The sequence below is a fragment of the Zalophus californianus genome, chromosome 17 (genome assembly GCF_009762305.2).
Source record: "Zalophus californianus isolate mZalCal1 chromosome 17, mZalCal1.pri.v2, whole genome shotgun sequence".
In the NCBI taxonomy this organism is placed as follows: domain Eukaryota; kingdom Metazoa; phylum Chordata; class Mammalia; order Carnivora; family Otariidae; genus Zalophus; species Zalophus californianus.
In genome coordinates this window covers 33566831-33594289 of record NC_045611.1, presented here as the reverse complement: position 1 = coordinate 33594289, position 27459 = coordinate 33566831, and the positions used below count along the sequence as shown (strand labels likewise).

General features: G+C 54.5%; 1 protein-coding gene across 2 annotated transcripts in view; it reads right to left on the bottom strand.

Moving 5' to 3' along the window:
• The window catches only part of ZNF423 (zinc finger protein 423), a 326576-nt gene that overhangs the window by 240412 nt on the left and 58705 nt on the right, over positions 1-27459 (bottom strand). Inside the window, exon 2 of one of the 2 annotated variants that reach the window (XM_027620148.2) lies at positions 25816-25875. The exons of the other annotated variant lie outside the window; for it this stretch is intronic. Within the exon in view, the coding sequence (XP_027475949.2) occupies positions 25816-25875 (60 nt within the window). The remainder of the gene's footprint in view (positions 1-25815; positions 25876-27459) is intronic. 2 annotated transcript variants of the gene reach the window in all.

The following is a 27459-nucleotide window of genomic DNA, read 5'->3' as shown; positions in this document are numbered from 1 at the left end:
TAATAATTAGCCATTCTGAAGAGTTGAGTTCTCTCCTATAACTCGGTTTAATCCTCGAGCTGCATTGCCCGGATGCTGATGGTAATAAAATGCCTGAAAGCTTCCAGTTCTCAGCTATCGTCCCATCAATTCAACCAGCCAACAAGTGTGGCCGAAGTGCCTGCCACCAGTCAGGCCCTGTCCTAGGCACCCAGCCAGTCGAAAGCGGGGCCAGAGCCAGCCCTGCATCTGAAGAGATGGGGATGACCAGAAAGGAACCGGGTGAATGGCCAGTTGAGGCAGAAGAAATGGCCAGGCTGGAAGCAGGCTGCATTCAGGTTTGGTGGGAAGCACTGGGGGCACAGGGGTACACTGAAGGGTTTGTAAGGGAGGGAGGAAAAGCAAATGCAGGATTTAAGCAAGATCAGAGCAGAGCCCACAGAGGCGACTGGAAGGTCTCAATGTCCAGGGTTTTCAGAACAGATTTGCTGTCCATGGCTGACTGCCTCCTCCGTCTGTGTGTGCACAGCTGTGTCTGGGAAAGCAGCCGGCCCAGGATGCCACGGCTACGAGCACACAGGTCCAGGGCTAGGTGTTCTCATCCTGGGAGCTCCGGATTCTTCAAACCTGGTGCCCAGGAGGCAGCGGGCATCGGACGAGGGCGCCCATCCCCAGCTGCCGCAGCCCCTCGGGTCTACAGATGCATGGACCAAAAGGTTGCTCCGTTTCAGAAATGTTGGATTCCGCCAAAATGCCCATCTTAGAATCAAAGCAACACAAGATAATCAAGTCTTCAGAGGACAGCCAGCCTCGTGGAGGCCAGACCCTGCATGAGATATACGGCAATCTGGCAAGCTCCCCACGTCCCATAGATGGCCAAGGCAAGGAGCATCTGAGCTGTCACAGCTGAATCTACGGCGCCACCGTCGCTCAGGGTCACCTTCCCCGCCAGCCGTATGGCACAAGTGGTCCCGGCCCGTCCCTTAAGGCACCTAGGGAAGCCTCTGGTTGGAAGGGACCCCAAAGACCATGTCATCCAGCCCAGCTCTTACCTGGTAAAGCGGTGTGCTTTACAGCTTCATCCCTCCTGAAGGCTGTCTGGAGCTGGCCAGCACACCTCCAGGGAAGGGAGGTGGTCGCACTGATCACCACCTCCCAGGGCACTGCCAGGCCAGGGAATCTGATGGTGTGGGAAAGGGGGCGAGGACAGGATGGGCACATGGGGACAACACCCATCTTGAGTTTGGATGCTTGCGAGCGTCTACGGCCATACCACCCTGAACGCGCCCGATCTCATCTGATCTCTTGGATGCTTGCGAGCACCTCTGGTGACAACAGGGGACGTGGGGAGGGTGGACACGCACACGAACGGGCGTCAGAAGCCACATCCACGGCACCGCGAGATTATTCGCAGTTTCTCCTAAAGCACGTGGGACTTCTTAAAAAACCTATGTCCCGCTGAAACACCGCACAGCTCTAGACTCCAGAGGAAGGTCCGTGAGACATCTCCTCCCGTGTCGCCACACACAAGAAACCACCCGCCTTGCACGTGGCTGTTTTCTGTCTCTTCTAAATCTTCTGCCACGCTGTATGGTGACAGTTATGTCTCTGCCCTTAGACTATGCCACACCAGGCCAGGCCCACGCAGCGCCTCAAAAAGAGGCACCGGATGCAGAGTCGCTGTGCCCTCCATGCCAAAGACAAAACAGACTTTCCATCAGTGTGCATGGTACGCGTGAAGCCAAAAATGTCCAATCTCACAAATCCTATTTTTCTTGCCTTTCAAATATCATATTGGGGATTCCATGGGTTTCTAACACTTAGCCACTCACTCAGCTTAGTAACTGGCTATATGAACATCTCCCCATTCTCCTTCTATCTGCTCTCGCTTGGGAGTTAATGAACCTGTAGCAAAGGGAATCTTCGACCGCACTCACATAATCACGGCCGCCTCCCCCGCCCCAGGGAAGGGGCTTCATATATGCCTGGGAGGTGAACAAGGAGACCAGCCCCGCCAGCTCCGGCTAAGAGGATGGCATTGTCATCCACCTGCTTGAAGCAAGTTCCCAGGACAGCAGGAGCCCCTGAGTGCGAAGGACTGCACAGCCCCTGCCAAAGGTTAACGCTGCTTAATTACCCAGCCTTTTAAAATCACCATGTCCCAATCGCATGGAACTCATCTGCCAGTAACTTCTAGAATTCGACACATTTCTGCAGGTTACTGGGGCTCCTGGAAACTTGAACCAAGCCAGACATGTGGCCACCAGCCTGTGGATCCCTCCCTTTGGGTGGAGGGGTGAGGAGCTTGACTCAGCAGGAAACACCCCCTTGCCATCTATTCTGAAGAACGGCCTCAAAGACACACACGTGCACCCTAGACGGCCCCACAGCAAACTCAGTTTACCTACTACAGCAGGTACGGGGAGATTAATTTCCCAAAATGCTCTGAATGGGAAATAAGTCACAAATGACAAGTCAAAGAACGGATGATGTACGGCCCCTTACTCAGAAGCACGCCATCCGCTCCTCTCCTCCAAGTTGTCCGTCCCTCCCGGCCACCATCACCCTGGTTCAGGACTGTGTCACCTCTTCCCCCACGGCCTCACCGGCCCATCCAGCCCCCTGTCAAACCCTGAGCGGACGCCTGCTGTATGTTAAATGTCCTTCTTAACCCACCTTCGCCTGCCAAACGTGGAAAATGGTTTATCCAAGAACCTCAACATCGGAAGGATCCACTTCAGGGATTTGTCATAAAGGATTTTTAAAACAATCATCCTTCTTAAAAAAAATATTACTCCCTCATGCTCCATAAAGAATGACACCCCAAGACTAACGTATAATGGCAAGGAACACACATTTGGGTGCCAGAACTTTAAAGAAATGCAAAGACGCGATTACCACAGAAGTCAGGCGAGTAGTTATTTCTGGAAGGAGGAAGGGGGTTATGCCCACATGGGGCCTCTGCGGTGGCTGGCAAAGTTCCATATCTGGACCCGACTTATAAGAATTCCCTCAGTCCGAAATTCGTTTGTGGGGCATCTGTATCAGTTTTCCATTTTACAATAAAACAGTTCGCCCCTTAGCCCTGTTCTCTTTCACGGTGCTGAGCCTATACAGAGAGATTTCTGGGGACGCCTGGGTGGCTCCGTCATTAAGCGGCTGCCTTCAGCTCAGGTCATGGTCCCAAGGGCCTGGGATCGAGGCCCACATCGGGCTCCCTCTCCTTCTCCCCCTGCTTGTGCACTCTCTCTCCCTGGTCAATAAATAAAATCTTTTAAAAAATTTATTTAAATAAAGTCTCTAGTCAAATATTTAAAAAGAGAGAGAGAGAGAGAGAGAAATTTCTGGTCATGGACTCCCCGACTGGGCTGTAAGCTCTATTAGGACCCAGGTCACATCTGACTTGCTTACACTACAACCCCAGTGCCTCAGGTTGCTGAATGAAGGAATGAATTAATGAATGAATGAATGAGCCTTCCACAAGAGCTGTCCTTTCCAGACTATACTCCAGGGATCAGGAGCTGCACGTGCCCTACTTACCATGGAACCAGTGGTGTCGAAGCCAAGGCTCAGCACACAGGAGACCATCGATATATTTTTATAAAATAAATCAGTGAAAGAAACCCAACTATGGCAGCCATAGGGGACACAAAAATGACCAAGACATGGTCTTCCCAACAAGGACCTCCTCATCTAGCAAGGAGAAGCACAAACCAGACCACGTGATGAAGGCGAAGGTGGAAAATGCACAGGGGGTGATGTAAGCACCGTGAGGGGGAATCAGGGAGGGCTTCGCTGAAGACAGGACATGGAGCTGAATTTTGAAGGAAAAGCCAGAAAGTCCCTCCACTGGGAGGCAGGACAAGCACCTTGCAGGAGGCCCTCGGGATCTCCCCAACCCCACCGACTTCTCCCCAAACCATCTGCTGTATCTGCCGCTTCCGCCAAGAGTCATCTCCCAAAATTCCCCAAGTTGCGCCGTTAGCACCACCTCCCTTCCAGCGTGCGTGTGCTTGCACCACACACATGCCCTGAGAAAGTGCCTCCCACATACAGTGTGACCTGGGACACGTTACTTGTGCACACTTCCCAACCACTCTGTGAGGTGTCCCTGCACCCAGGCCGGAGGACAGAGGCTCACAGGGGTCAAACAATTCGCCCGAGACGGGGCCGGGAAGGCAGAGAAAAGAGGGACATAAGCAGGCCTGAACCTCGCTTTCCGTGTGTGGAAGAGTGAGGGGCTCACAGCCCCCTCCCCACCCGACTGTCACTCAGAACGTCAAAATGGCACTTCGGGTTCGCCCAAAGTTCCTCCTCCCTGCTCAGGAACTGGAGTACTGACCTCTGTTTCTTATCTGCCGCCTCAGTCTGGAATGCTGGCAGGGCCAAGCCCAAGACTGGCCCCGGACTACGTTCCTCTAATAATTTTGGAGGAAAGGAGCTCAGTGCAGAGCCACAACCCCCACACCTCTGAAATTCAAGCTTTGCTTCCTGTGCTTCTTTTCATGTCCCTTTTAAGTGATCTTTTACACCCAACGTGGGGTTTGAACTCACAACCCCGAGATCAAGAGTCTCGTGTTCTATTGACCGAACCAGCCAGGTGCCCGCTTAAAGGACTCAGATCTTAAGGTAAATGGGCGGCCATTTTTCCAGAAGACGTTCCCAGCACCCACAGGCCCCATGTGCCCCCTCAGCCATGCCCTCCAAGGGCAGTCACTGCCCAACGTCTACCCCCAGACGTGGCTTGGCACGACTCCGAGCGTCACGTACACGGACACGCTCCGTCTTTCCTCTTCTGCCTGACTTCTCTCGCTCAACCTTAGGCCTGGGAGAGCCAGCCCATCTCTGGGTGTGGCAGCAGGTAGCTCGTCTCCATTGCTGTGTTTGTACTTTTCTTTTAATTTTTGCTTTCGTAAAGGTCGGATCCAATCCAATCCCTTTTTCCCCATCGGTGTCACTGACTAGGCTCAGATATCAGATCACAGGACCCGCTCATCCTGTAGTTTTCCGTTCCACCGTTTGTGCGGTTGCTGGTGTGAGGTGTAAAGCATTCCTATTCCCGTGGTTGGCAACCAGATTTCACTGAGCACAGAGCTCCCTCTCCTCCTCTAAGAGCCTCTGCTACTCCAGCTCGAGGGGCTGGAGGGAGGCAGGGAAGGGGCTGCGTCTATGGGTCCTCCAATCCCAGGGCCGAACTGTGGCAGGAAGGACACCAAGGGGACTTGTCTCAGCCAGAGCCTCCCCACACCCTGGCCCAGGCCCAGCTCCAGAGAACCTAGAAGACACACCCGACAAGCCTCGACCTCGGGCCACGGGGGTCCTTCATCCAAGTCGAGACAGGACAAGACCACACTCTCCAGGTTCCTTCTCACTCCTCCGGCAGACAAAGCTCGACATGAAGGGTTGTAAAATGGTGCAGCCACTGTGGGAAACAGCAGGGAGGGTCCTCAGAACATCAAGCAACCCAGGCGTCCATCATCGGGTGAGTGGAGAACAAAATGTGGCCAGTCCATACAAGGGAATATCATTCAGCCTTCAAAAGGAAGGAGGTCCTGACACCTGCTCCACCACAGATGAACCTTGAGGACATGAGGCTGAGTGACATGAGCCAGTGACAACAGGACCAATCCCCTCTGATTCCACCTCTGTGAGATATCTAGAGTAGTCAGATTTAGAGACCAAGTAGGATGGAGGCTGTCAGGAGCTGGGGGACAGGGAAATGGGGAGTTGCTATTTCAGTGGGGACAGAGTTTTAGTTGAGGGAAACGAAGAGAGTTCTGGAGACGGACGGTGGTGCTGGTTGCACAACAGTGCTCATGGGCTTAGCGCCACTGAACTGTACACCTGAAAATGGGTAAGATGTAAATTTTATATTAGATGTACTTTACCACAATTTTTTTCAAGTTTTAATCAGAAAACATGTCAAATGCTGAGAAAGGGTATAGCAGGCAGATGCAAGAAAAAGCAAAACAGAAGTCATGATACTAATATGAGACAAAAATGCAATTCAAGGCAAACACTGTTAAATGAGAATGGTTTCAGACTTTTTTTTTTTTTTTTTAAGAGAGGGAGAGATAGGGTGGGAGGGGCAGGGGGAGAGGGAGAGAGAGAATCTTAAGCAGGCTCTGCCCAGCTCAGAGCCCGACTCAGGACTTGATCTCATGACCCTAAGATCATGACTTGAGCCAAAATCAAGAGTTGGATGCTTAACCGACTGAGCCACCCAGGCGCCCCTCAGATTTTTTTTAAAAGTGAGGTTTGCAGCCATGGTAAGTCCAAAGAGGCAGCAAGACACAGAAGAGCATAGAATCTCCAACCACAGAGAAAAAGGACAGTCCGAGGCTCCTGTCTTCTCTCTCACTTTCTCCCCACATCCCGGCCACAGAAAGCAAGACATGAGGCCAGCTTCTATCAGACACAGCAAGACCTGATGTGGAGTCAGTGAGACACCCTCCTTTGGACATGGGTATCCACGCTCTTCTCAAGTCTCAGAACCTTCAGAGCAAGACCCAGGCTCTGAATGACTCCCCTTCCTTTGGCTTCTTTAAAAGGTTTTGCCCCCAGGAGGGCCAGAAAACTCAAAACACTGCAGGTCTGAGCCTGATTCACAGGGAGGCTGCCAGCCTCCCATCAAGGATGCATCTGGAACCAACACACAGATTCCTTCTTCGCAATACAGGCAATAGCCCCAGCACAGCATACTAAGCCCACCTGCTCCGAGCCCAGCCTCGTTACGGTGTTAGCCCCTCAATTCACAGCCATGCTAGGAGCCAGGGACCACTGACTCCATTTTACAGAAGGGAAAACCAAAGGCTTAGGGAAGTCAAGTAACTAAGCTCAGGTCCCAAGCACGAGGCAGAGCTCGGATTCACTGTAGGACCCGGCAGACTCTTGAGCCCAATTCTTAACCGTCAGACTATTGTGTCCTTCCAAGACATTCAAACAACCTGGGGGATTTCACAGGCCGGAAACCAGGATTCAGGGTGGGCCGGGGCTGAATCAGGTACACCAAGCCATGCCTTAAAAATAATATCGATTCACATGGACAGTTTTGAGTTTTCAAATCCTATCTAAGAATCCATGTGACCCAACAGATCAGTGAGGAGATGGGAGAGGTTTTGCTATCATCCACGACGGATACGAAACGATCTGAGGAATGACCAGAGAGGTGCATGAACAATCAAAAGTCACACAGCAAGTTCCCAGGGAACCGGGCCTCATCTGGAGATAGTCACCCCACTAGGCCCCCCAGGAAGGTCCCCTCAGACGCAACATTCCAGCGGGCACCAGGACACAGATGGAACTCTCCGAAGCCCATTCAGCCTTTCTGCCAGGCCACCACACGCTGCCTGCCTGCCTGCCAGTCTGACGCGCTGCCCTCCGTTTTTCATTGCTAATTAATTTGGATGGAGATGTCTTTAAACCAAGACTTACGTCGGGTCCTCCCCACTGTCTGTGAACCAATTTCATTACAACAGAAACCGTGTTGCCAAAATGAGAAATCCCCTCCTTCGCAGGCCTGTGCCCTTGAAGGCATCTTATTAGAAAAGACCATTTCTTAATTAACATTTTTGATCTTTAATCCATTACACATCCCTCTAATCCTGTGCGGAGGTGCGGCTGGCCCACTTCCGCGGGCTGGCTCCGGGCTGCGCGAGGCTGGCAATTTCAGCTCTGAGGGCTCGCTCACAGCTGGACTCCGCCGCGGACAGTCTGCGGCGCCCAGACACCACCCCTGGCCCAGCCGCGGGGCCGGTCCCGAGCGGGAGCCGGGGAGGGGGGCCTGGCGCAGACGCCCCCGGATGGGCCAGTCTGCAGACGAGAGTTCATTTCATTAACCCCTGAACCCCATCTCTTCTCGCCCCAGAATGGTTTCTAGCAAAGGCTGTTCTCGCAGATCTGGCTCCCGCCAAGCGAGAGGTCGCCGGGCTGGTCTTCCTTCCCATTTGCACGAATCTCAAGCAACCTGACCACATCTACACAAAGAGCTGGTCCCACCAAGGTCAGAGGGCCCCACTTTGGAAAGCTCCGGACCTGCCCGGCGGCCCCCTCCTTCCTGGAAGGAACCTTCTTCATTCGGTTTTGGGGACCCCATCTTTGCCTTCAGTGCTGACGCCTCTCTGGACAAAGACCTCGCCTCTATTCTGTCTGAGCTCCCTCCCAGCTATAAGTGCCAGCGACATACCCGAGACCCAAATACGGCCCCGGGCCCCTCCTCCCCTAGCGCCAGACCATACATTCAAGTCCCACTCGACCTCGGAGAGGCATTCCCAACTTGCGGCCAAAACCAAGCTCTTGAGCACCACCCCCACCATCATACGAGAGCAGCTTCTCCCAGGACACCCGGCCGCCCAGCTGCTCACCTGCAGCCACCCAGCTGCCCTGGAGCCTTGGAGTCACCTTGCTTCCTCTCCCTTCCTCACCCCGACATCCAACCCCCGACACAACCTGGGGGACCTGCCTCCAAGAGAAATTCCTAATCCGATGTCTTCTCACCTCCTGGGTCCCAGCCCCCGTCATCTCCCACCTGGGCAAGGCCTTCAGTCCCCTTCCCTCTTGCCCACACACAGCTAAAGGGGTCCCTTCTCCCTTCTGCCCCCAGCCTCCCGTCAGCTCAGAGTAAAATCCAGTGTCCACCAAGACTCAAGGCCTGCCTGCCTCCCTCCCACTGCACCCTGACCTCCCCTCCCCTTCCCCACCTCCCTGGACTCCCCTCCTCCCCCACTTTCCCCCACTCCCCTGACCTCACCTCCTCCCCCCCAGCATCCCCCCACTCTCCTAACCTCACCTCCTCCCCCCCACCTTCTCCCCACCTCCCTGACCTCACCTCCTCCCCCCCACCTTCCCCACCAACTCCCCTGAGCTCACCTCCTCCCCCCCACCTTCTCCCCACCTCCCTGACCTCACCTCCTCCCCCCCACCTTCCCCACCAACTCCCCTGAGCTCACCTCCTCCCTCCCACCTTCTCCCTACCTCCCTGACCTCACCTCCTCCCCGCCACCTCCCTGGCCTCACCTCTTGCCCCTCTTTTCCTGGCTCATTCTACTCCAGCCACAGGGACATTCCTTCTGTCCTTCCACAGGCCCAGCTCATCCCCATAGGGGGGAACATCTGGAATACTGCTCCCACCCCTCTGCATGGCTCATACCCTCTCTTGCTCAAATGCCCCTCCTAGACACAGAGGCCTCTCTGACCACCCTCCAGACGCCCCTCCTCCCACCCCCCATCACTAACTGACCGCCCTGCTGGTCATGTCCCAGAGAAACACATTCTGTATTTGTTCAGACTTTGCCGGCATCATGCCCCGCACTAGAACGCCAGCGCCGAGCACATCAGGGACTCTGTTGGCCCTGTTCACCACCCAGGACCGTGTCCAGCACTTAGTAGGTGCTCAGTCCCACGTGTGACCGAAAGAAGGCAAGCTGTCGGGATCCAGCTGGTGGTGACGCAGGTCCCAGCCATCACTGGCTGTCAAGGGATGCTCATCCAGCAGCAAATGAGAAGGTGGTTAGACGTTCACTAGAACTGCCCGGGGCTGAACATTCTGAGAAACTGGCCGGCAGTGAATAAAGCAGAGCTGGAGCCCCGGGCTGGATGACTAGGGAGGGGAAGGAGGGAGAAAAAGCCATCCCCAGTGGCAAGGGAGGTGGAGCCTATGAACAGTTAAGGAACAGGGACAGGCCGGCCCTTGGCCCTTCACAGACTCCGAAGGACAGGACGGGGGGTTCGTGGAACCAGGAGGCACATACACAAGGGCTGCGTGGACAGCAAGGTTGGGGCTGGGCCCAGAAGGACTCTGGCGCGGGCGGGGACATTGCCGGAGAGGGACACAGCCCAAGTGGAGGCGTGGGCTAGAATGAGGGCCGAGAGCACAGGACGAAACTCCTTCAAGAGGCCACTTCGGGACTTGGGGAGTCCCCCCACCCACGCACCAACTCTTGAGCTACATGTACTGGTGAGACCCTCTACGGGGACCCCCCTGCCTCAGGGCACCATGACTGCCCAAGGCTGCTGGAAGCCCCCAAGCCTGGCCAGCCTCAGAGCTGGGCCCAGAGCGTGGGGCTCTGGACTCCCGGTCTAGTGCTCCTGCTGTCACCACTCTCTAGGCTCGCTCGTTGCCCACTGCGCCAGCTACCGGCCCAGACCTTGACCTGAGCCCTGAAGGCCATTGTGCTGCAAAGCCTGAAGTCAAGGGCCCTTCCCCCCAGCAGCACTAGGTCAAGGCACTCTGCTTGCACACCCCCGGGCCAGGGATGGAGGGGTGCCACCGGAGGAGCCATGGGGCTGGGTGTGGAGGAGCAGATGGGCCCATCTCTCCAACAACCAGATCAGGCTCCTTTTAGGGAAGCTCTGCCTCAGCCAGAGAGGCATCCCCCAGTGGGTCTGCCCCAGGATCTGGGGCCGGGGTGGTGCCAGGAGGAGCCCCAAGGAGAACACCCATAATGGGAACCACTCAGCACCCACCACACACCCCTGCCCTTGCACATGGACCCACACACCACCCTTCACGAACCTATGTGTCAGACACAGCCCTTCCCTGGCTGTGGGGTCCCGGTGTGGGGGTGAGGGGGGGTGCATGCCAGGTTCTAAAGTCAACCTATGAGGCAAAAATGTCCCCCGCCCTGAGATCCAGTGGCCGTGGCTTGGGATACACACGTGAGGATAATGGCCGTGAGGTGCTTGGCTCCTACGTCAGGCGTGAGGGAGGAAGACACACATCTTAGAACCCCAGAGCCACAGCCACCTGAGGGGCCACACACACCTGTGGCACCTGGGGGAGCGGCAGAGTCTCACCCACCTCACTCAGGCTCACTCGGGCAGCCCCCGCGGCTGGAACTGCCAACTCTCTTCAAATTGTTATCGCCTCCTTTATTTGGGCAAATGTGCATCTTAACTGGGCGAATTTGAATGAACGAGTAATGACCTCTAAGTCTGCACATACACTGTCAACAAGGTAGGGAGGTGGGATTAGGCGCGCTGTGCTGCAGACTCGCTGTGTGACACTGGGCAAGTCTCCCAGCCTCTCTGAGGCACAATGTCTGCATATGAGAAACAGGCATGAGAACACTACCTGTGGTCCAAATGCTACTTCAGGGGTTCAGACAGAGAATGCCTGTGGAAATGCCCGCTGGAAGGAGGTGAGGGGACACAGGGGCCAGCACACAGGCCTTGGGGATAGAGAGAGCCAGATTCAAATCCTAGCCAGGCACCGGTCTCCGGAGGAGAGCACACACAGACTCCAGGCCAGAGCCACTGAGACACGTGGCAGCCAGCCACCAAAAAACGACGCTTCCCTAAGGGGTGGGTCCTCGGCAGCCCCTCCCCAGGCCCCTTGGGGTCCCCAGGCTCCACGGCTTTGCAAGAGTCAGGGGCTCTGGCTGGAATCCCAGGCTGGCCGTCTCTTTCTCTCTCCACACTTGGGGAAGGCATTTCCTCCTTCTCGGGGCCTGCGGGTCAGGTTTCCACCCAGATGGAAAGTCCCACCCAGGGGCCCTCAAAGGAGAGCTCACCATGGAAACTCCATGGGGTGCCTGCCAGACACAAGGGCAAGTGGCCACTGGCGGGCCTTCCTGGGGCCGAGCCCACAGTCCTGCCAGCCGGAGGGGGAAGGGCCAGGAAGGGGGCTCCAGCTGGACTTCAGAGCTCAGACCCAGAACAGTGCTCATACATACAGAGAGCGGGTACGTGTGAGTGAGTTTGGGTATGCGGATATGCATCTAGGCATGAGTCTATAGAGACCCCGAATGAGCCCCAGCCCCGAGTCCTCCTAACACCTCTGAGCCTCACTCTTCCTGACTGTGCCCCCCGCCAGCCCCCAGAGGCCAGATTCTACTCAGATAAGATGAGTAAATACAAAATCCTATAAAAAGGGAACAAAGGATGGGGCTTGCTGGGTGGAACCCCCAGCAGCAAGTCCACAAACCATGGCCAGAGTACAATCTGGGCAGAGGGGCCATGGTGGGTGATGCATCTCCCGAGCTGTTGAGCTCAAAACATAAGGATGCAAACAGAGCTTCCCAAACTGTGTCCCAAGACTTCATGAGCGGGATGCCTGGCTGGCTGCCAGTTGAGCATCTGACTTGTGGTTCCGGCTCAGGTCATGGTCTCGGGGTCACGAGATGAAGCTCCATGTCGGGCTCCATCCTCAGGGGGGACGTCTGCTTGGGATTCTCTCCCTCTGCCCCTCCCACACACGTGCGCTCCCTCCCTCAAATAAAATAAATACATCTTAAAAAAAAAAAAAAAACACTTTATGAACTGGGGATAGGTGGTCCTCAGAAACAGGTAGGGACTAGTTTCTGAAGTCAAGAGTTTGAGGAGCCCTCCCAAAGACTCCCAGCAACCATGCGCACGTCAAGGGCTCTTCAAGGTCCTACACTGAAGAACCCCGCTCAATTGCAATGAACCAGGCACTGAGGCAAGTAACCTGAGCATCTGCCGCAGGATGCAGCCTGCCTTTGCCCAGCCCCCTCCAGGCTGCACCACATGGAAGTTGGAAGTTCGCGGCTGCGGTGTGCACTTAGGCCCTGAGCATTCTTCCGAGGTCAATTTAAGAAAGAACTCTAGGAAAGTTGTTTCTGTATTGTGTGCCAAATTGTTACTGAGACAGTGGCTGTTGTTTGTTCAATGATTAATGAGGCTCTGCACAGTAAATTCCTCAGCATTTAGTGCCAGGGAAAAACATTTGTCCGTCCCCAGTGCATAAATCAGGAAGAGGCGGCCAACTGCCCTTCATCCGATTTCTCGTTTGGCCTGAGCTGCCGGGAAGCTCACCTGCATAGTGACCATTACCTTGGGCTTTGGACATAATTAGTTCTTTCATCTATTATTTTAGCTGCCCAGTGATGTACAGCCACCTCATCTCGTTTCATTAATAATACCTAGAGCTGGTACTTAGGAGTGCTTGCTGTATGCCGGGCACCGCGCTGAGCACGTGACATCTACGTTCTCCTTCATCCTGGCAAGGGCTTTGGTATCCCCGCTTTACAGATCAGGAGACTGAGCCCTGAGAAGGTGAATAACTTAGGCAAGTGCATCCTCACAGCTAAGAAGTGAAGGGTCCTGCTCTGTGTCCTCACTCTAGGATGTGAGTCCTGGAGAGCAGACACCACTGCATCCTTGGGGCCAAATATGGCCCAAACAGACCCTTGCTGTTAGGCGCTGAACAAACGGGTGGGGGGCCCAGCACTGAGACAAAGGTCTGCTTGCTTCAAAATCCATGCTCTGACTCCTGGTTTGCTTTAGTCTTTAGGGCTTGGCCAAGCTAACCCTGGCCTTAGCCTTAAACATAACCCTGACCCTAACCTTAGGCTTAAACATACACCTAACCACGGTACTAAATCTAAGCTTACTTCTAGCACAATCCCAGATGAATTAATTAACAACCAATATGAAGCTCCCTGCCCAGCCTGGTCCTCGGTTCTAGCGGTGGCAGAAAGTCGGCTTCCAGTGCAGATGGTGGGAGCATGTGGGGTCTGCAGCAGGGAGAGGTCAGCAGAGCCGGGGGTCGGGTTTCCCCTCCTGGGAGGCCCCGGGCAGACCTGAGCAGGGCAGGCCCGGCCACTTAGGCCTCTACAGTAGCAGACGGTGGAGCAGGCACGCCGTGCCGGGCCGCTGTTCACAGAGGCGGCTACCCTGGCCTATGAGGGCCAGCCCAGCGGGTGGGGAGGAGATGCCCTGCCCCGCTTCCTGACCATTTGTGGCTGGCGAGGAGCCCCGCAGCCAGCACAGGAAATAACAGGGGCCCCCAGAGGCCGCCCATGCAGGCCCTGCTCCGAGGCCGCCCAGGGAGGGAAGGAGGCCATTGTCGCTCTTTGTTTCGGTTTCCCCAGCATTGCCTGGGCTCCAAGAGGCCCCTGGGAGCTAACAAAGCTTCCCCCCAACCCGCAGCTGTCCAGCCTCCCTCAGCCAGACCCTGGGGACAGGCCCACCAGGCCCCTGGACTCTTAAAGTGGCAGGTGCAGGGTGGAAATGAAGTCATGTCCAAGTTGGGGCTGGGGGGGCGCATGTGGGCCAGAGCAGGCCAGGCAGGCGAACAGACAGATGGGCACTGGGGTCTGTGTCTGCACGCGGGTCAGCCCAGCACCGGGCCCAACAGCAGGCGCTTGAATCTTTGGACGGAAAGTATGTCTAAGGCACGAGGGTACAACAAAGAAACCAAAGAAAAGGAAGGAAACGGAAGGCACAAAGACAACCTAGGCATCTGGAACGGCCGCGCACGGTCGCCATCCTTGAAGAGACACAGCCCAGAAGCAGGATTTTTCTGCTCATTTGCAAGCCTAGGGGCACGCTGCGTGTGTGTGCGTGTCTCTCTCTGTACATGTTTTAAGCGTGTGCATATGTACGCTGCATACATGTAAGAACGAGCTCCTGCACTCATATATGCATGGACCTCGTGTCTGTGAGCACGTGTGTGCGTGGTGGGACACATGTGAGGTGTGGGGGCTACATATATATGAATGTGTGCCCTGGGTGTGGGGTGGAGGAGTGACATGTGTGAATATGTGTGTCTGTACATGTGTGCTGCGGGTACAGGTGTGCATGTGAAGGTGTGTGCACATGTGCGTATGTCTGTGAGCAAATGAACGTGTGTGTGTGCACACACCTGCACCCACAATGGTTGGTGAGTCACCACCCTGCTGTTAAAGAGCACTCTCGGGCTTGTGCCCCCCGCGGTCACTCGTCCCCACACTGGCCCTGGCACCCCCCTCCAGTGGTATGTCACCATCGTGATCTCATCAGGGCTCTTGGCACATCCTCTCGTGTGTCCCCACAAGCACACAGTACATCTCCACTGAGCCCTCATCACTGAATCAGCAACGACAGAAGGGGGCCCTGGACTCAGATGAAACCAACCCAGGCTCAAATCCCCACTCTGGTCCCATGAGCTCCGAAAGCCTGCCCCAGGCTCTCAACCCCTCTGAGCCTCAACCGCTCCTCTGTGAGACACAAATAGTAGCACTTCTAAGGAGGGTTAAATGAGATCACGTGTGCTGGAGCCCAGCCTCATGCCTGGCACCACTGACTAACAACTAGATGGTTATTATTTTTAACGTTACTGTTACTATAGTTGTTGGTAGCCATAGCTAGGGGCTGAAGACTCAACAGTGAGCAAAACAGGCACTACCCTGCCTCCCCAAGCTTATGCGGTTTGCGAAGTATTTAGCCGCAAGAAGTAGAAAAGCAGAAGCAAAAAAGTGTCCTATTTACTGGACTCAGTGTCAGCCTAATGTACTAACCACCACCAAGGATGGCCAGCAGCCATCAGTTAAAGCAATCGACCACAACGAAGGAGAAAAGAATTATCCGTGTGGGCAAAATAATGGTTTTTCGAACCAGACAGGCATCAGTTAGCCAGGTTCAGACTAATACATACAAGGACTGGTGTGTGTGTGCGTGTGTCTGTGCGCACACACACCCACACCTGCCTGCACACTCAACGATTTTAGGAGAATGTCAGCTGAGAGGACAGCAGCCTAACCCCCGTGGGCCACCCACAGCCTGCAGCAGGACACTGGCTGACACAGCGCTGGCCAACCCTGACCCAGGAGCTGGGCCCTGCAGAGTGCCTGCCCAGGAAGCCAGGAGCAGCCAGGCAGCACGACTGAGCTGACCTTGGCCATTTCCTACTGGGCACTGACCCATGGCTGCACAGTTGGTGTGTCCAGCCCTGCCCAGGGAAGGAGCTTGATCACATGACATCCTCACAGCATTTGCCTTTCGGAACAGACCCTGCCCACCAAACCCCTGACCGGTACCCAACCCCACCAAAGCCATCTCCACTTAGGAAACGAGCAATGCCCCACCAACCAGGGTCAGCATGAGTGAGGACGCTGCCCACTGTGGTGAGGGCTAGAGACTGCCACTCAAGACGTTGAGGGAGTGGGGCTGGGGGCATCAGAGCTTCCTCTGCCGCCCCCACAGATCCAAGCTCTGAGCTAAGCTCCAGTCCAAGCTTCCATCAATGTGTTCTCAGTAGCAAGAATAAAAGCACAGAGCACCCCAGGTGCCACCCTGGAAGGCTAAGGCTAACCCATGTGGATTCCCTCATATAATCCTCACAATGGCCTAGGAAGACAATTATCCCCATTTTAGGTGACGAAATGGAAGCACAGAGAAGTTACGCAACTTACTCAAGGCCTCACAGAGCTGCTAAGTATCTGGACCTCAAACCCAATTCTGGCCCTTAAAGGGAACAGATATCTGGCCCTGGACTGCCAAGGGCAAATACAGACAAAGAGGCAGAGGTGGCAAACCAAGTCACCAAGCCAGGGCTAGGTTCTGGGAGCACAGAGAATCATATGTGGTCACTGCCTGAAGGAGCACACAGAGCAGCAAGGGACCTGGGCATGTACAGAAGGAAGGTCATAAGCAAGCGAAAAGCAGTGAAGGCCAGGATCACGGCTGTCCCCAGGGCTAAAGGGAACAAAGGAAGGTGCAATAATTATGATGGGTCTATCATAGCACACTTCTTGGAGGAGAGGTCATTTAGCTGAGCTCCATAGGCAGAGGGCCCAGCTAGAGCAAAAGTCAAGGGGAGCAGGCAAGAGGGCTTAACTCATCAAGCCCTTTAAGTCTTCACTACTTGGAGTGGCCACCCTGGAGCTGGTAAGAAATGCAGAATCTCAGGCCCCACCCAGACCTACTGAGTCAGAATTCACATTTTAACGAGATCACCAGATTGGCATGCACATTCCAGTGTGAGCAGAGTTGGCGTTAACCACACCTGGGCAACACAGGGAGACGTCCCCAAAGTCACGAGGAGCAATGTCATCATCACGCCTACATGCTCACACCCATATACACACCAGACTGTGGTCCTGGTTTACAGCCAGGCCTCAAGTCACCAAAGAATCGCTGGTTTCCACCGCCCACCAGTGGGGTCCTCAGGACTTAGGGAAGGGCTGACACCACACAGACTCCTCCCTGACCTCAGGGAGCACCCAAGCCTGGAGAAACTAGAACCAGCCCCTCCCTCATTAAAATCCTCATGACTGCCCCCTGAAAGGCCCGGCACACCAGGAGAGGGGAAGGGGACCCAGGGCTCGCTGAGGTGGACAGCCCCAAGTCCAAGGGGCTGGGAGCAAGGGTACAATGGCGGAGCAGCTGCTGTGGGCCAGGCTGCCAGTACCACACAAATGACACAGAGTCCCTGCCTCGGAGAAAGCCCAAGTCCACGTAAGAGGTAAAAACCAGCAAGACGAGCCCCACTCCATGGTTTCACTCCAGCGAAACCACTGGCCAGGCTTGGGGGGAGACGAGGAGGCTGAAGAGAGACCCCACATACAGTCCTTCACACACACCCCAGGCGCCGGCACACACACTCAGACATGTGCACGGGCTCCGCACACACGTGTGCACGGGCTCCGCACACACGTGTTCACGGCAGATAGGGCACAGGGGAGGCAATCAGAGGGCAGCCCAGCAGGGGTCCCTGGCTGGTCCAGAGCCAGAGGAAAGGGTGGGCAGGAAACACCACATCCCCCTCAGAGAACAGGTCCCAGTCAGCCCGGGGGGACCCAGGATGCGGTACAGAAGGGTGCAAAGGCCCTGGGGTCCCCAGGGGTCTGAATCAGGGCTATAGCACCTGGGCCCCCCCCACACACACACACACACATGCATGCGCACATGAACACGAGTACGTGCCTCCGTGTGCCCGCAGGGCACAGATGCCCTACACCTCATGGACTGCTCACCATGGTAACAGAGTGGTCACCTCTCAGCTCCAGTAACCCCCTAAAGGTTTCTAGGCCTCCTGGACTGGGGGGGAGGCAGCCCTAACAAAGGCGCAGACCTGCTGGCCTGGCCGGGGGTCCGAGGCACAGACCAGCCGGCGCATGCCTGCCACCCTCCCCTGGTGAGCTCGGGGCCACTGCGTCTTCCTGCCCAGCCTGCCTGGTTCCACTTAGCTCAACTCCCCACAGACGCCCCGGCCGAGCTAATGAGAAACTCCCCAGCTGGCCCCACATAAAAACGCATTTCATAAGTCTTTAAAATGCTGGGAAATTATACATCTATTTAGACCTTTTCTGCTCCTTTAAGGTGTCCCCTGGCCCACATTGAGAGTATGATTGGGTTGGGGGCTCAAGCTCAAGAGGTGGACAGCTGGAGCCAAAGGAAGCCTGGGCCATCCATCGCGGCCGCGGTATTCTGGCCACAGGGGCCGGAACACGTTCGAGGAGGAGCCCAGGATAAAGGGCCACTCAGGAAAGAATTCAAGTGAGGGACCCTGGCGAGGACTGGGGAGAAAGAGGGGGTCCAAGTTACTCCAGCCTGGGTTTGAAGATTGAAAGAGAAAGTCAAAAGGTGCTGGGAGCCCCTAAGAAACTTAACTCCAAAGGAGAAAAAGAGCATCTACTACACAAAGGCCCTAGTCATTGTACTATTTCTAAGAGCCAAAAATGAAAAGTAGTCCAAATGCCCAACAGGGGTGGGGCAGTTAGGAAAGTGAATGTCCAGCCACCCAACGACCTTGATGCGTGACAGAAGGATGTGTGGGGTCCAGGGGTTACGTGAAGCTCGGGTCTCATGGGGGCGGGAGCTACACAGATTCCACCGTGGATTTCATCTAGGTAAGTTGGTTGATACGGGACGGAGCTGGAAATGGGGCCGAGAGAAACAGAAAGGGCAGGAGTGCAGAAGCGCAAGGCTGTAGGTGAAGTTTCTATGAAGTAGTTGAAATAATAAACACGCACTCTAAGAAAACACCAGTGGTGTGGGGAGAGAGCTCCGAGAAGGCTCAGAAGCACAGGCTGGGCTGCATGGAGGGGCCTCGACGCCCTGCGTGAAAGGCCCAGTTTTCCAGACATTTCCATCCACTTCACTGTCAGAACCTTGGGGTGCAGGACTGCAGGGGTGGGGAGGAGCCTGCGACCTTTGTCAGGAGTGGGAACCCTGACCACTCTCCCTAGCCCACTGCTTACCCAGCACCAGAATGAAAGGGAAAGGAAAGGCTTCCAGCACCCCTCTCTATGGGGCCCCCAGGATACCAGCTACCTGGATGCTACTCTAATTTCCCACCCGAGCGGGTCCCAGAGCCCACAGCCCAATTACCAGCCTCCCCTGCAAACTGCAGCCACGCCCAACATGCAGGCACCGTCATGAGCAGGGAGCCCAGTGGGGAGGCAGGCTGGGCATAGGCGTGTGGGGGTCCCTACCGAGAGCCTGGCCCGAAGTGTTTCCCTGGCCTCTGAGATAGGAAATGTGTACAAGGCCTTCAAAACATGCACCTCTCCTCGCCTTCCGGGCGGAGAAGTCAGACTCTTTCACCTGACCCAGGAGGGACAGTGCACACAGCTGAGACCCTCCCCCAAGGCTCTGGATTCCCTCTACAGTGAATAGCCTGGACAACACCCTCACAGGCAGCTCGGCCAGTTACAGTTTTGATGCTACGTTCATGCATGAGCTGCCCGGGTTCAAATCCTGGCTCGGCTACTCTCTGGTTGTGTGACTTTAAAACAAGTCACTAGCATCTCCGTGCCTCAGTTTCTGTACATGAACCAAGAAAGAGGGCTGGCCCAGAATTAGTCTGTAAATGAGATGGATGTTTCCATTAGCCAGGACAATGAGACCTGTCAGGTGGCAGGAAGGCCCAAAACTCTGATCACCCCAATAGGGTCTCAGGCCATCGCAAACAACGAATTATATCGAGCGTTTCTCTCCAATCCCTAGAGTGTCTGTCACCACCTGGCTGACCTGCCCAGGCACTGACAATGAGTGTATGTGAACAGAGTAACCGTTTCCCATCTCCGGACCACCCCGCAGACCCTCCTCCCACTGCACCCCCCAGCTCACTCCAGAGCTGCCATGTTGGAAGGAAGCCCAACCTGTCCTGAAGCTGGACTGGAGAGGTTCCAGTGACACTGCGGTCAGACAGTTATACAAAGATGAGTCCCCTTTGCCCCCCCCCATCAAACTTGGTGATCAGAGCAAGGGAAGCAAAGCTCAATCCGGCTGGACCGGTTCACTGAAAACCCACATTGTAGGGCTCACGATCATCCTGGTGCCTGCCACTTGGAGACGACATTCTAAAGGGCTTGAAGGAAGAGAGAAGCGTTGAAGCGAAGACAGGTCTCCTCACTGTGCTGGGCTGACCAGGGAGGGTGGGGCAGGGGGAGAGAGAGGCCCCCTGGGAGGGACACGCTTAGCAACCTCCTAATTGGTGACCAGGCCCAAACCAGCTAGCAGAAGGCCTTTCTGTGACCCAAACAAGGATTTTTTTTTAAGATTTTATTTACTTATTTGACACAGAGAGAGAGAGAGCACAAGCACGGGGAGTGGCAGGCAGAGGGAGAGGGAGAAGCAGACTCTCCACTGAGCAAGGAGCCCAATGTGGGGCTCGATCCCAGGACCCTGGGATCATGACCTGAGCCAAAGGCAGACACTTAACGGACTGAGCCACCCAGGCGCCCCAGATTTTTTTTTTTTTTAAATATGAGTTGTCCAAAATGAGATACCCCTTCACATTTAGGAAGGCTGGAATAAAAAATTTCTTTAAAATTTTTAAAAAGGGAAGGGGCACCTGGGTGGCTCAGTCGTTAAGCATCTGCCTTCGGCTCAGGTCGTGATCCCAAGGTCCTGGGATCAAGCCCCACATCAGGCTCCCCGCTCGGCAGGAAGCCTGCTTCTCCCTCTCCCACTCCCCCTGCTTGTGTTCCCTCTCTCACTGTGTCTCTCTCTGTCAAATAAATAAAATCTTTAAAAAAAAAATTTTTTTTAAAGGGAAAATAACAACTGTTGGTGAGGATATGGAGAAACTGGAACTCCCACACATTACTGGTGGGAGCGTGAAATGATGCAGCTGCTATGGGCAACAGTTCGGCAGTTCCTCAAAAAGTTACACAGAGAGTTACAACAAGACCCAGCAATTCCACTCCTAGGTGTATGTCCGCCAAAGCTGAAAACTGGCACATGGAAATTCACAGCAGCTTATTCACAACTGTCCAAAGGGGAAAATAACCCAAATGTCCATTAACAGAAGAACAGATAAACAAAATGTGGTCTATCCATACAACAGAACGTTATTCAGCCGTAACAAAGAATGTAGGACTGGTACCGGCTACAATTTGGATAAATCTTGACAATATTAGGCTACACAAGGAGCGCCTGAGTGGCTCAGCTGGTTGGGTGTCCAACTCTCGGTTTCTGCTCAGGTCATGATCTCCAGACCCTGGGCTCGAGCCCCGCATCAGGCTCCCTGCTCAGCCAGAGACCTGCTTCTCCCTCTCCCACTCCCCCTACTGTGTTCCCTCTCTCACTGTCTCTCTCTGTCAGATAAATAAATAAAATCTTTAAAAAAAAAAAAGAGAGAGAAAATGTTCTCAGTTGACTACAATGGTGGTGATACATATCTCTGAATATACTCAAATCCACTGAATTGTACATTTAAGTGAATGCATTATATGATATGTAAATTGTATCTCAATAAAGCTACCTTAAAGTGGTAAGAGTTGCTGCATTTTTTTAATCTGATGATTTCCCTCAAAAATCCAGCTTTCTGGTCTCTTTTTTAAAAACTCAGATGGGGGCACCTGGGTGGCTCAGTCGTTAAGCGTCTGCCTTCGGCTCAGGTCATGATCCCGGGGTCCTGGGATCGAGCCCCGCATCGGGCTCCCTGCTCCGCGGGAAGCCTGCTTCTCCCTCTCCCACTCCCCTTGCTTGTGTTCCCTCTCTGGCTGTGTCTCTCTCTGTCAAATAAATAAATAAAATCTTTTTTTAAAAATAAATAAATAAAAAGTAAAAACTCAGATGGGGGCACCTGGGTGGCTCAGTCATTAAGCGTCTGCCTTCGGCTCAGGTCATGATCGCAGAGTTCTGGGATGAAGTCCTGCATCAGGGATCCCTGGCTCAGTGGGGAGCCTGCTTCTCCCTCTACCCTTCCCCCCTGCTCGTGATCTCTCTCTCACTCTCTCCCTAATAAATAAATTTTTTAAAAATAATAATTCAATAAATAAATAAATAAATAAATAAATAAATAAAAACTCAGATGATCTGGCAATTTGGTGCAGGTCCCTGGCACAGTCTGTCCCTTAGCAGGGCCTGTGTCACACTTTACCAGAGAACCTCCCCAGCCTGCCCCCTCACCTGGGCCACAGGCCAGCCTCGGGACAGGGAGGACCTCTATGGGGCTCTCACAAAAGACTCTCCCATCTCTAAGGCCATTCAAACCCACGAACTCCCCTGAAATCACACGTAAAATGTTCCCACTGGATGCTCAAAGGCATCTGTGGCTCAAAACAGGTTCAGAATTATGCTTCAATTATCTCTTTATAACCTATTATCCCCCTCACCCCCATCTCATGGGTAAGAAAAATCAGGATCCCGTGGGGAATGATTTAAAACCCCACCCCTACTACACACCCCACACCTAGGCTCTGAGCACAGTGCTCGGTCCCAGGGCTCTGCTCTCAGGAGCCCAGTATCTGCTGGCCAAGGGGCAGGCAGAGGCTGGTGCTCCCCCCTCCCATGAAGCCCTAGGCCCACCAGGGAGCCCTGCCGTGAGCCAGTCCCCCTGGCAGGCCAGGCCGGGCTCTCCATCACTGTCAGGGCCCTGATGCGAAGGCATAGACAGAGCAGGCCAGGTTGTTCCTGGGGGTGGTGACCACGGGGTGCCCCCAGGCAGGGGAGGCCGGAGGAGGCCAGAAGTGAGCAGAGAGCACACGGGGCATTCTGCTTCTTTAGTGGAGTTCTCCATCACGCTCCCACAGGCAGGGCAAAGCGGGCGAGGGGGAAGGGCACCGCGCAAAGCTTGCAGCCCGGCTACTAGGCCCCCAAGGAAAGGAGCTGCCCCACGGCCCATGGCCCATGGCCCGCAGCTCCTCCTGGTAAAACGCTCTCAGCCCACCCTGCTCACCTCACCCTGAACTCCTTTGATCTGATAAGCCAAAGACCCTTCGTGGCCCGTACCTCCAGGGACCCTCCTGAAGCCCCCACGATGCCACACTGTCAGGTTCGGCCTCCCTGCCCACCTCTGGCACCACGCGGTGCAGAGGTGAAACCACAGGATCTGGCCGCAGGAGGACTTGGGTTCGAGTTCCTTCTCCACAGCTTGCTGGCCAGGGACCGCGGGTCCGCTACTCTACAGCTCTGAGCCTCCTTCCCCCGTCCGCCAGATAAAGATGGCAATTCTCAGCGGCAGAGCCAAGGGTGGCTTGGGGAGGCTTTGCTCCCCCCATAATCTTCCTCGGCACCTGCCCCCATTCTCCGATGCGGCCAAGTGACATTTCCTCACCTTAATGAAAAGCATTACACTAAAGCAGCTTTACCCAGGCCTCTGGCCCTGTCTGCCACCAGATGGCTGCCCCTAAACCAGCCTATGGAGGAACTCTGGCGCTGCTGCTGGAAACAGCACCCACCTCATAGGGCTGTCACGATGGCTCCGTGAGATACCGCAGGTCAAGCATTTGCTCCGTACCTGGCATGGACCAAGCCAAGGCTCAATAAATGTGACATCACCCTCATCCAGGGCTGCCTCCTAGACTGACTTTGTCCCCTCACCCAGGATTTGCACCATCTCACAACCCCCATGCTCAGGGAATCCAAGCTGACTTTAATAGCCCAAGCCCAACAAAATTGGGAAGGAAAATTTATCACATGCACACACTGTAAAAAATCACCAGAAATGGGCCAATGAAAACAAAACAATCCATTGCTTGGCTGTGGATTATCCAATGCCCAGGATGCTTTGCCCTCCCTTTCCCCATCTCTGAGCAGATGATCCAAAGCTGACTGGCACCATGAGTCCCTGAGGGCTGGAGGGGACTCACAAAGAGTCATGTACCTCTTCCTGCACAAGTGTACGGGGCATGCTCAGCTCTTGCCTGGAAACTGACAAATCCCACAACCTCCGCGATGCCCAACTGCCCCAGAGAGGCCCTGAGGCTGGCCATTCCATGATGGCAGCAGAGAACCCAAGACCAGCAGGGCCCCCACACGGCCCCCTCGGCATCGCAGACCGAGAGACAGTTCCCTGCCTTAGGGATACAGCCTGGGCCCCCGGTGCCCCCTGCGCAGGGCTGTTCATCCACCACAACCGACGCCACTGCCCTCCTGGCACCCCACTGCCGTTCCTGTCTGTCCTCACTGCCTCCAGCACTACTGGGAAAGCAGCAAGGTGGCAGGACCTTACGTGGACACCACACTGGGCACTTTCCTGGTTCGGGGGTTTAGAGCACAGTGGGGATCATTTTCAGAGTTGGCAGAAGCCTGAGCACATGCACCCCGACATGGGTCAGGATCCCTGGAGGAGACATGGAGCTTTATAATCTCACTGTGTTTCCACTAACCAGGGGGAGTACATATCGCCTGTACAGGAAGAGACAGCACAGGGGCTATGCAGTCCTTTCCTCCAACTGACCCGGTGTGGACCCCCAGGTCTGCCCTAATCCTGGACTCTTCTGAAAATGTGAGCACCAGCCCCCTTGTTCTGGCTTCAGACACCCTTCCCATGGAGGGAGACCCTGTCACCAAGGGCCAGGCACCTGAAGACACAACAGTGCCCAAACCTGAGTCAGCCAGGACCCAACCAGGACCCTTCAGACTCTCCAAGCAGCTCCCCATCGTGCTGGAAAGAGCACTGGACAAGGAGTCCAGGAACCCAGGTTCCAGTGCTAGCTCTCCACTCCCCTTCTGTGCAATCTATACCAGCATTTCCCAAATTTCTGTCATTTACAAACCATCTTCATGATTTTTGTTGGACCCAAGCATTATGTACCATTACTTAAAACTGTCAATGCAATTTTCTCACTTAAATGACTTCAGCATCATCATAAGTCACAAGTAGCCATAAAATCACAAATCCAATGTATAACCATTCGAGCATTAAATGTTCATATGCCTGATGCCTCACACCACATTTCTGGAACTACTGACCCAGAGCAAAGCTCCCTCTGTGCCTCAGTTTCCCCAGCTAGAAGACAAGGAAGTTGGACTAAATGATTCCCTCAGAGTCTCTTCAGGCCCAAGATTCCTCGAGATCAGCCTGGATCCAGTTCCCCCAGGAATCCAGAACCAGCTGGTCAGGATCCTGGGACAGGGACAAGGCTGGAGAGGCTGTACCTGCGGGACTGGGAGCCAAGGCCATTGCCCAGAGAGGTGCTGGCTGGATGCAGAGCAAACAGGAGAGTCATGCCCTCCACTAAGCAGCTCCCAAGGACCCCAAAGCCAGTTCTAATCCCAAGTTCCACAGGCAGCTCCAAATTACAAGACTTTACAGTTAGAAAAACTTTAAACCTTCACTCCTTTTTAGAGCGGGGGAAACTGAGGCACAGAGGAGCTTATGCAAGGACAGAAGTGAGCCGAAAACCCAAGTGACTCCTGACTGCCAAGTCACCTGCATCACCCAATGGGGGCCACACACAAGTCTGAACTTCCCCTATTACCTCCCCCTAGAGGCATGGGCTTGGGTTGCTGGCCTGGGAGTACAGAGCATCCCCTTCTGGGAGGGGAAGTCTGAGGACTGTGATTTCGATTGGAGTTTAAACATCCTAGTAAAGTGGGTTTTATGCAATTAGACTGGAATGAATGTGCAGTGAGGCCCACGGCAGGGAGCTTCAAAGTCTGTGTAGTGGGGGTATCATGGCCCCTCTGAATGCGCCCACAAGAAGGAAACGTGGTCCCCCAGGAGAATAGGGCATATTAGTCTCCGTATGTAATAGATTTTATTGACCATATGGAACTGATATAAAAATCGTGTTGCACAGGGTAATCTGGCCTGGAGACAGGAATGTGACATGAAGAATATGATTTCCATAACCAGCTGGGTGGCTTCCTGAGTTCCTGAGCCCGCCCCCCCCCAGGACCCCCAGCAACTCCCCCCAGCAGCCCCTGGGCATTTACCTGATGCGGTCACGGAGGAATCCCAGGCCAGCGAAAAGTCCGAGGCCTCCCCCTCTTCAACTGAAAGAGAGAACAGAGATGGGCCTGTGAGTTTTGAAGCTGTACAAACAGGCCATCAGGGTGCGGAACACGGCAAGGAAGAAGGGTCATTTGTGGGGGGTCCTTATAATACCCATGATCAGGAACAAGGGGGTAAAGCCTACAAAGAGGCCTTTGTTGGCTTCACGGAGATGTAAAGTAATCAGAATAAAACCTGAATAGCAAGTAAGTGCTGGATCAGTATAGTTTCCCCATCTCTGTGTCCCTAGCAGACATCACAAATCAATCACAGCACTGCCTAGAGCCAGATGCAGCATCAGGATCTTTCTCTTCACCGTGCTACAGCCAATCACTATCTATAATCAGAGTTTCCGCTTGAGAGAAAGCCTTTAGCCACTCACAGGAAGACAGCAGAGACTCAGACCTCTCCCCGATCCCGCAGACATCGTCCTCCTCCCCAAAGCCCCTTAAGCCACCACCAAAATGTGAGAGCTTGTTTGTGAAGCAAATAAGATCACTCTCAGAGGTTGGAGGAGCACAGGGTGCTGTTGCACACACTGAGAGAACTGGCCCACAGACAAACCTCAGGATACGCTAAGGTCCTGTGGTCAGCAGTCACAGGCTGTAACATCAGAAAGCAACTCACCTCTCCACCCCGCCCCTAAGCCCCCAGAACGAGGCTGGGTAGGGATGAGGCACCTCCACCACCCTGTACCCCAACATGTAAGACCAGGCTGGTGGAGATGGAGGCCAAGCGCCAGGGGAGCACGGGAGAAACTCTATTTGGCATAATAAAGCTCTTGTCCTGGAATTAATCCCAGTCTAGGGCATGTAATAATATTAAAGCTGGGTTATAGACTCTGTAAAATGTTTAAGCCAAAAATGTGCATACACAGAATTTTTCAGATTTAACGGGCTCTGAAGTTCCACATATGTGCAAACTGAAGCTACCAGGTCCCGCCCGTTCCCTCTGCACCGTCGCTGTCCTCCGTGGGCACACGCGGTGAGCCAGACGCGGCGCTGGGTGCTTTCCAGGCAATACTGCAAGTACTCCTCAACAACACTCCCAGAGAGGCCAAGTGACGTGCCTGAGGTCTTACATGGCTACAGGAAGTACGTGCAGAGTCTGGCCTAAAACGCACAAGTGGGTCTGAAAGGAAGGCCGATGCAATCTGAAACCACCGCATACAGAGGCGCAGAGGATGCTGTCCAGAATCCTAGCAACTCGGGACTGATAAGCAGCAACCCCAGCCCACCCCACGGAACGCAGGTCCACAAGTGTGCTGGGTAGCCGAGCAGTGAGAGGAGCATGCCGGCTAGGCTCTGGTCCTGGATTCGAATCCTGACTCTGACTCGTGAGCAAATTATTGAACCTCTAAGCTTCAGTTTAGCCATCTCAAAGATAGCTCATAATGGTGCCTAAGCCATAGGGTGGCAGAGAGGCTTGTGCGGGGTGATGGAGGCATCTGCTGGAACAGGGGCTCAGGCACTCAGGTAGGTTTGGCGCTAGGGCTGGACAAGTCCAGCTCTGCAGGGGTGGCCCTCTTGATCATGTATCTGTCCGCGCTCTCGTTCCCCAGCCAGAGCCTCACAGACTGAGCCCAA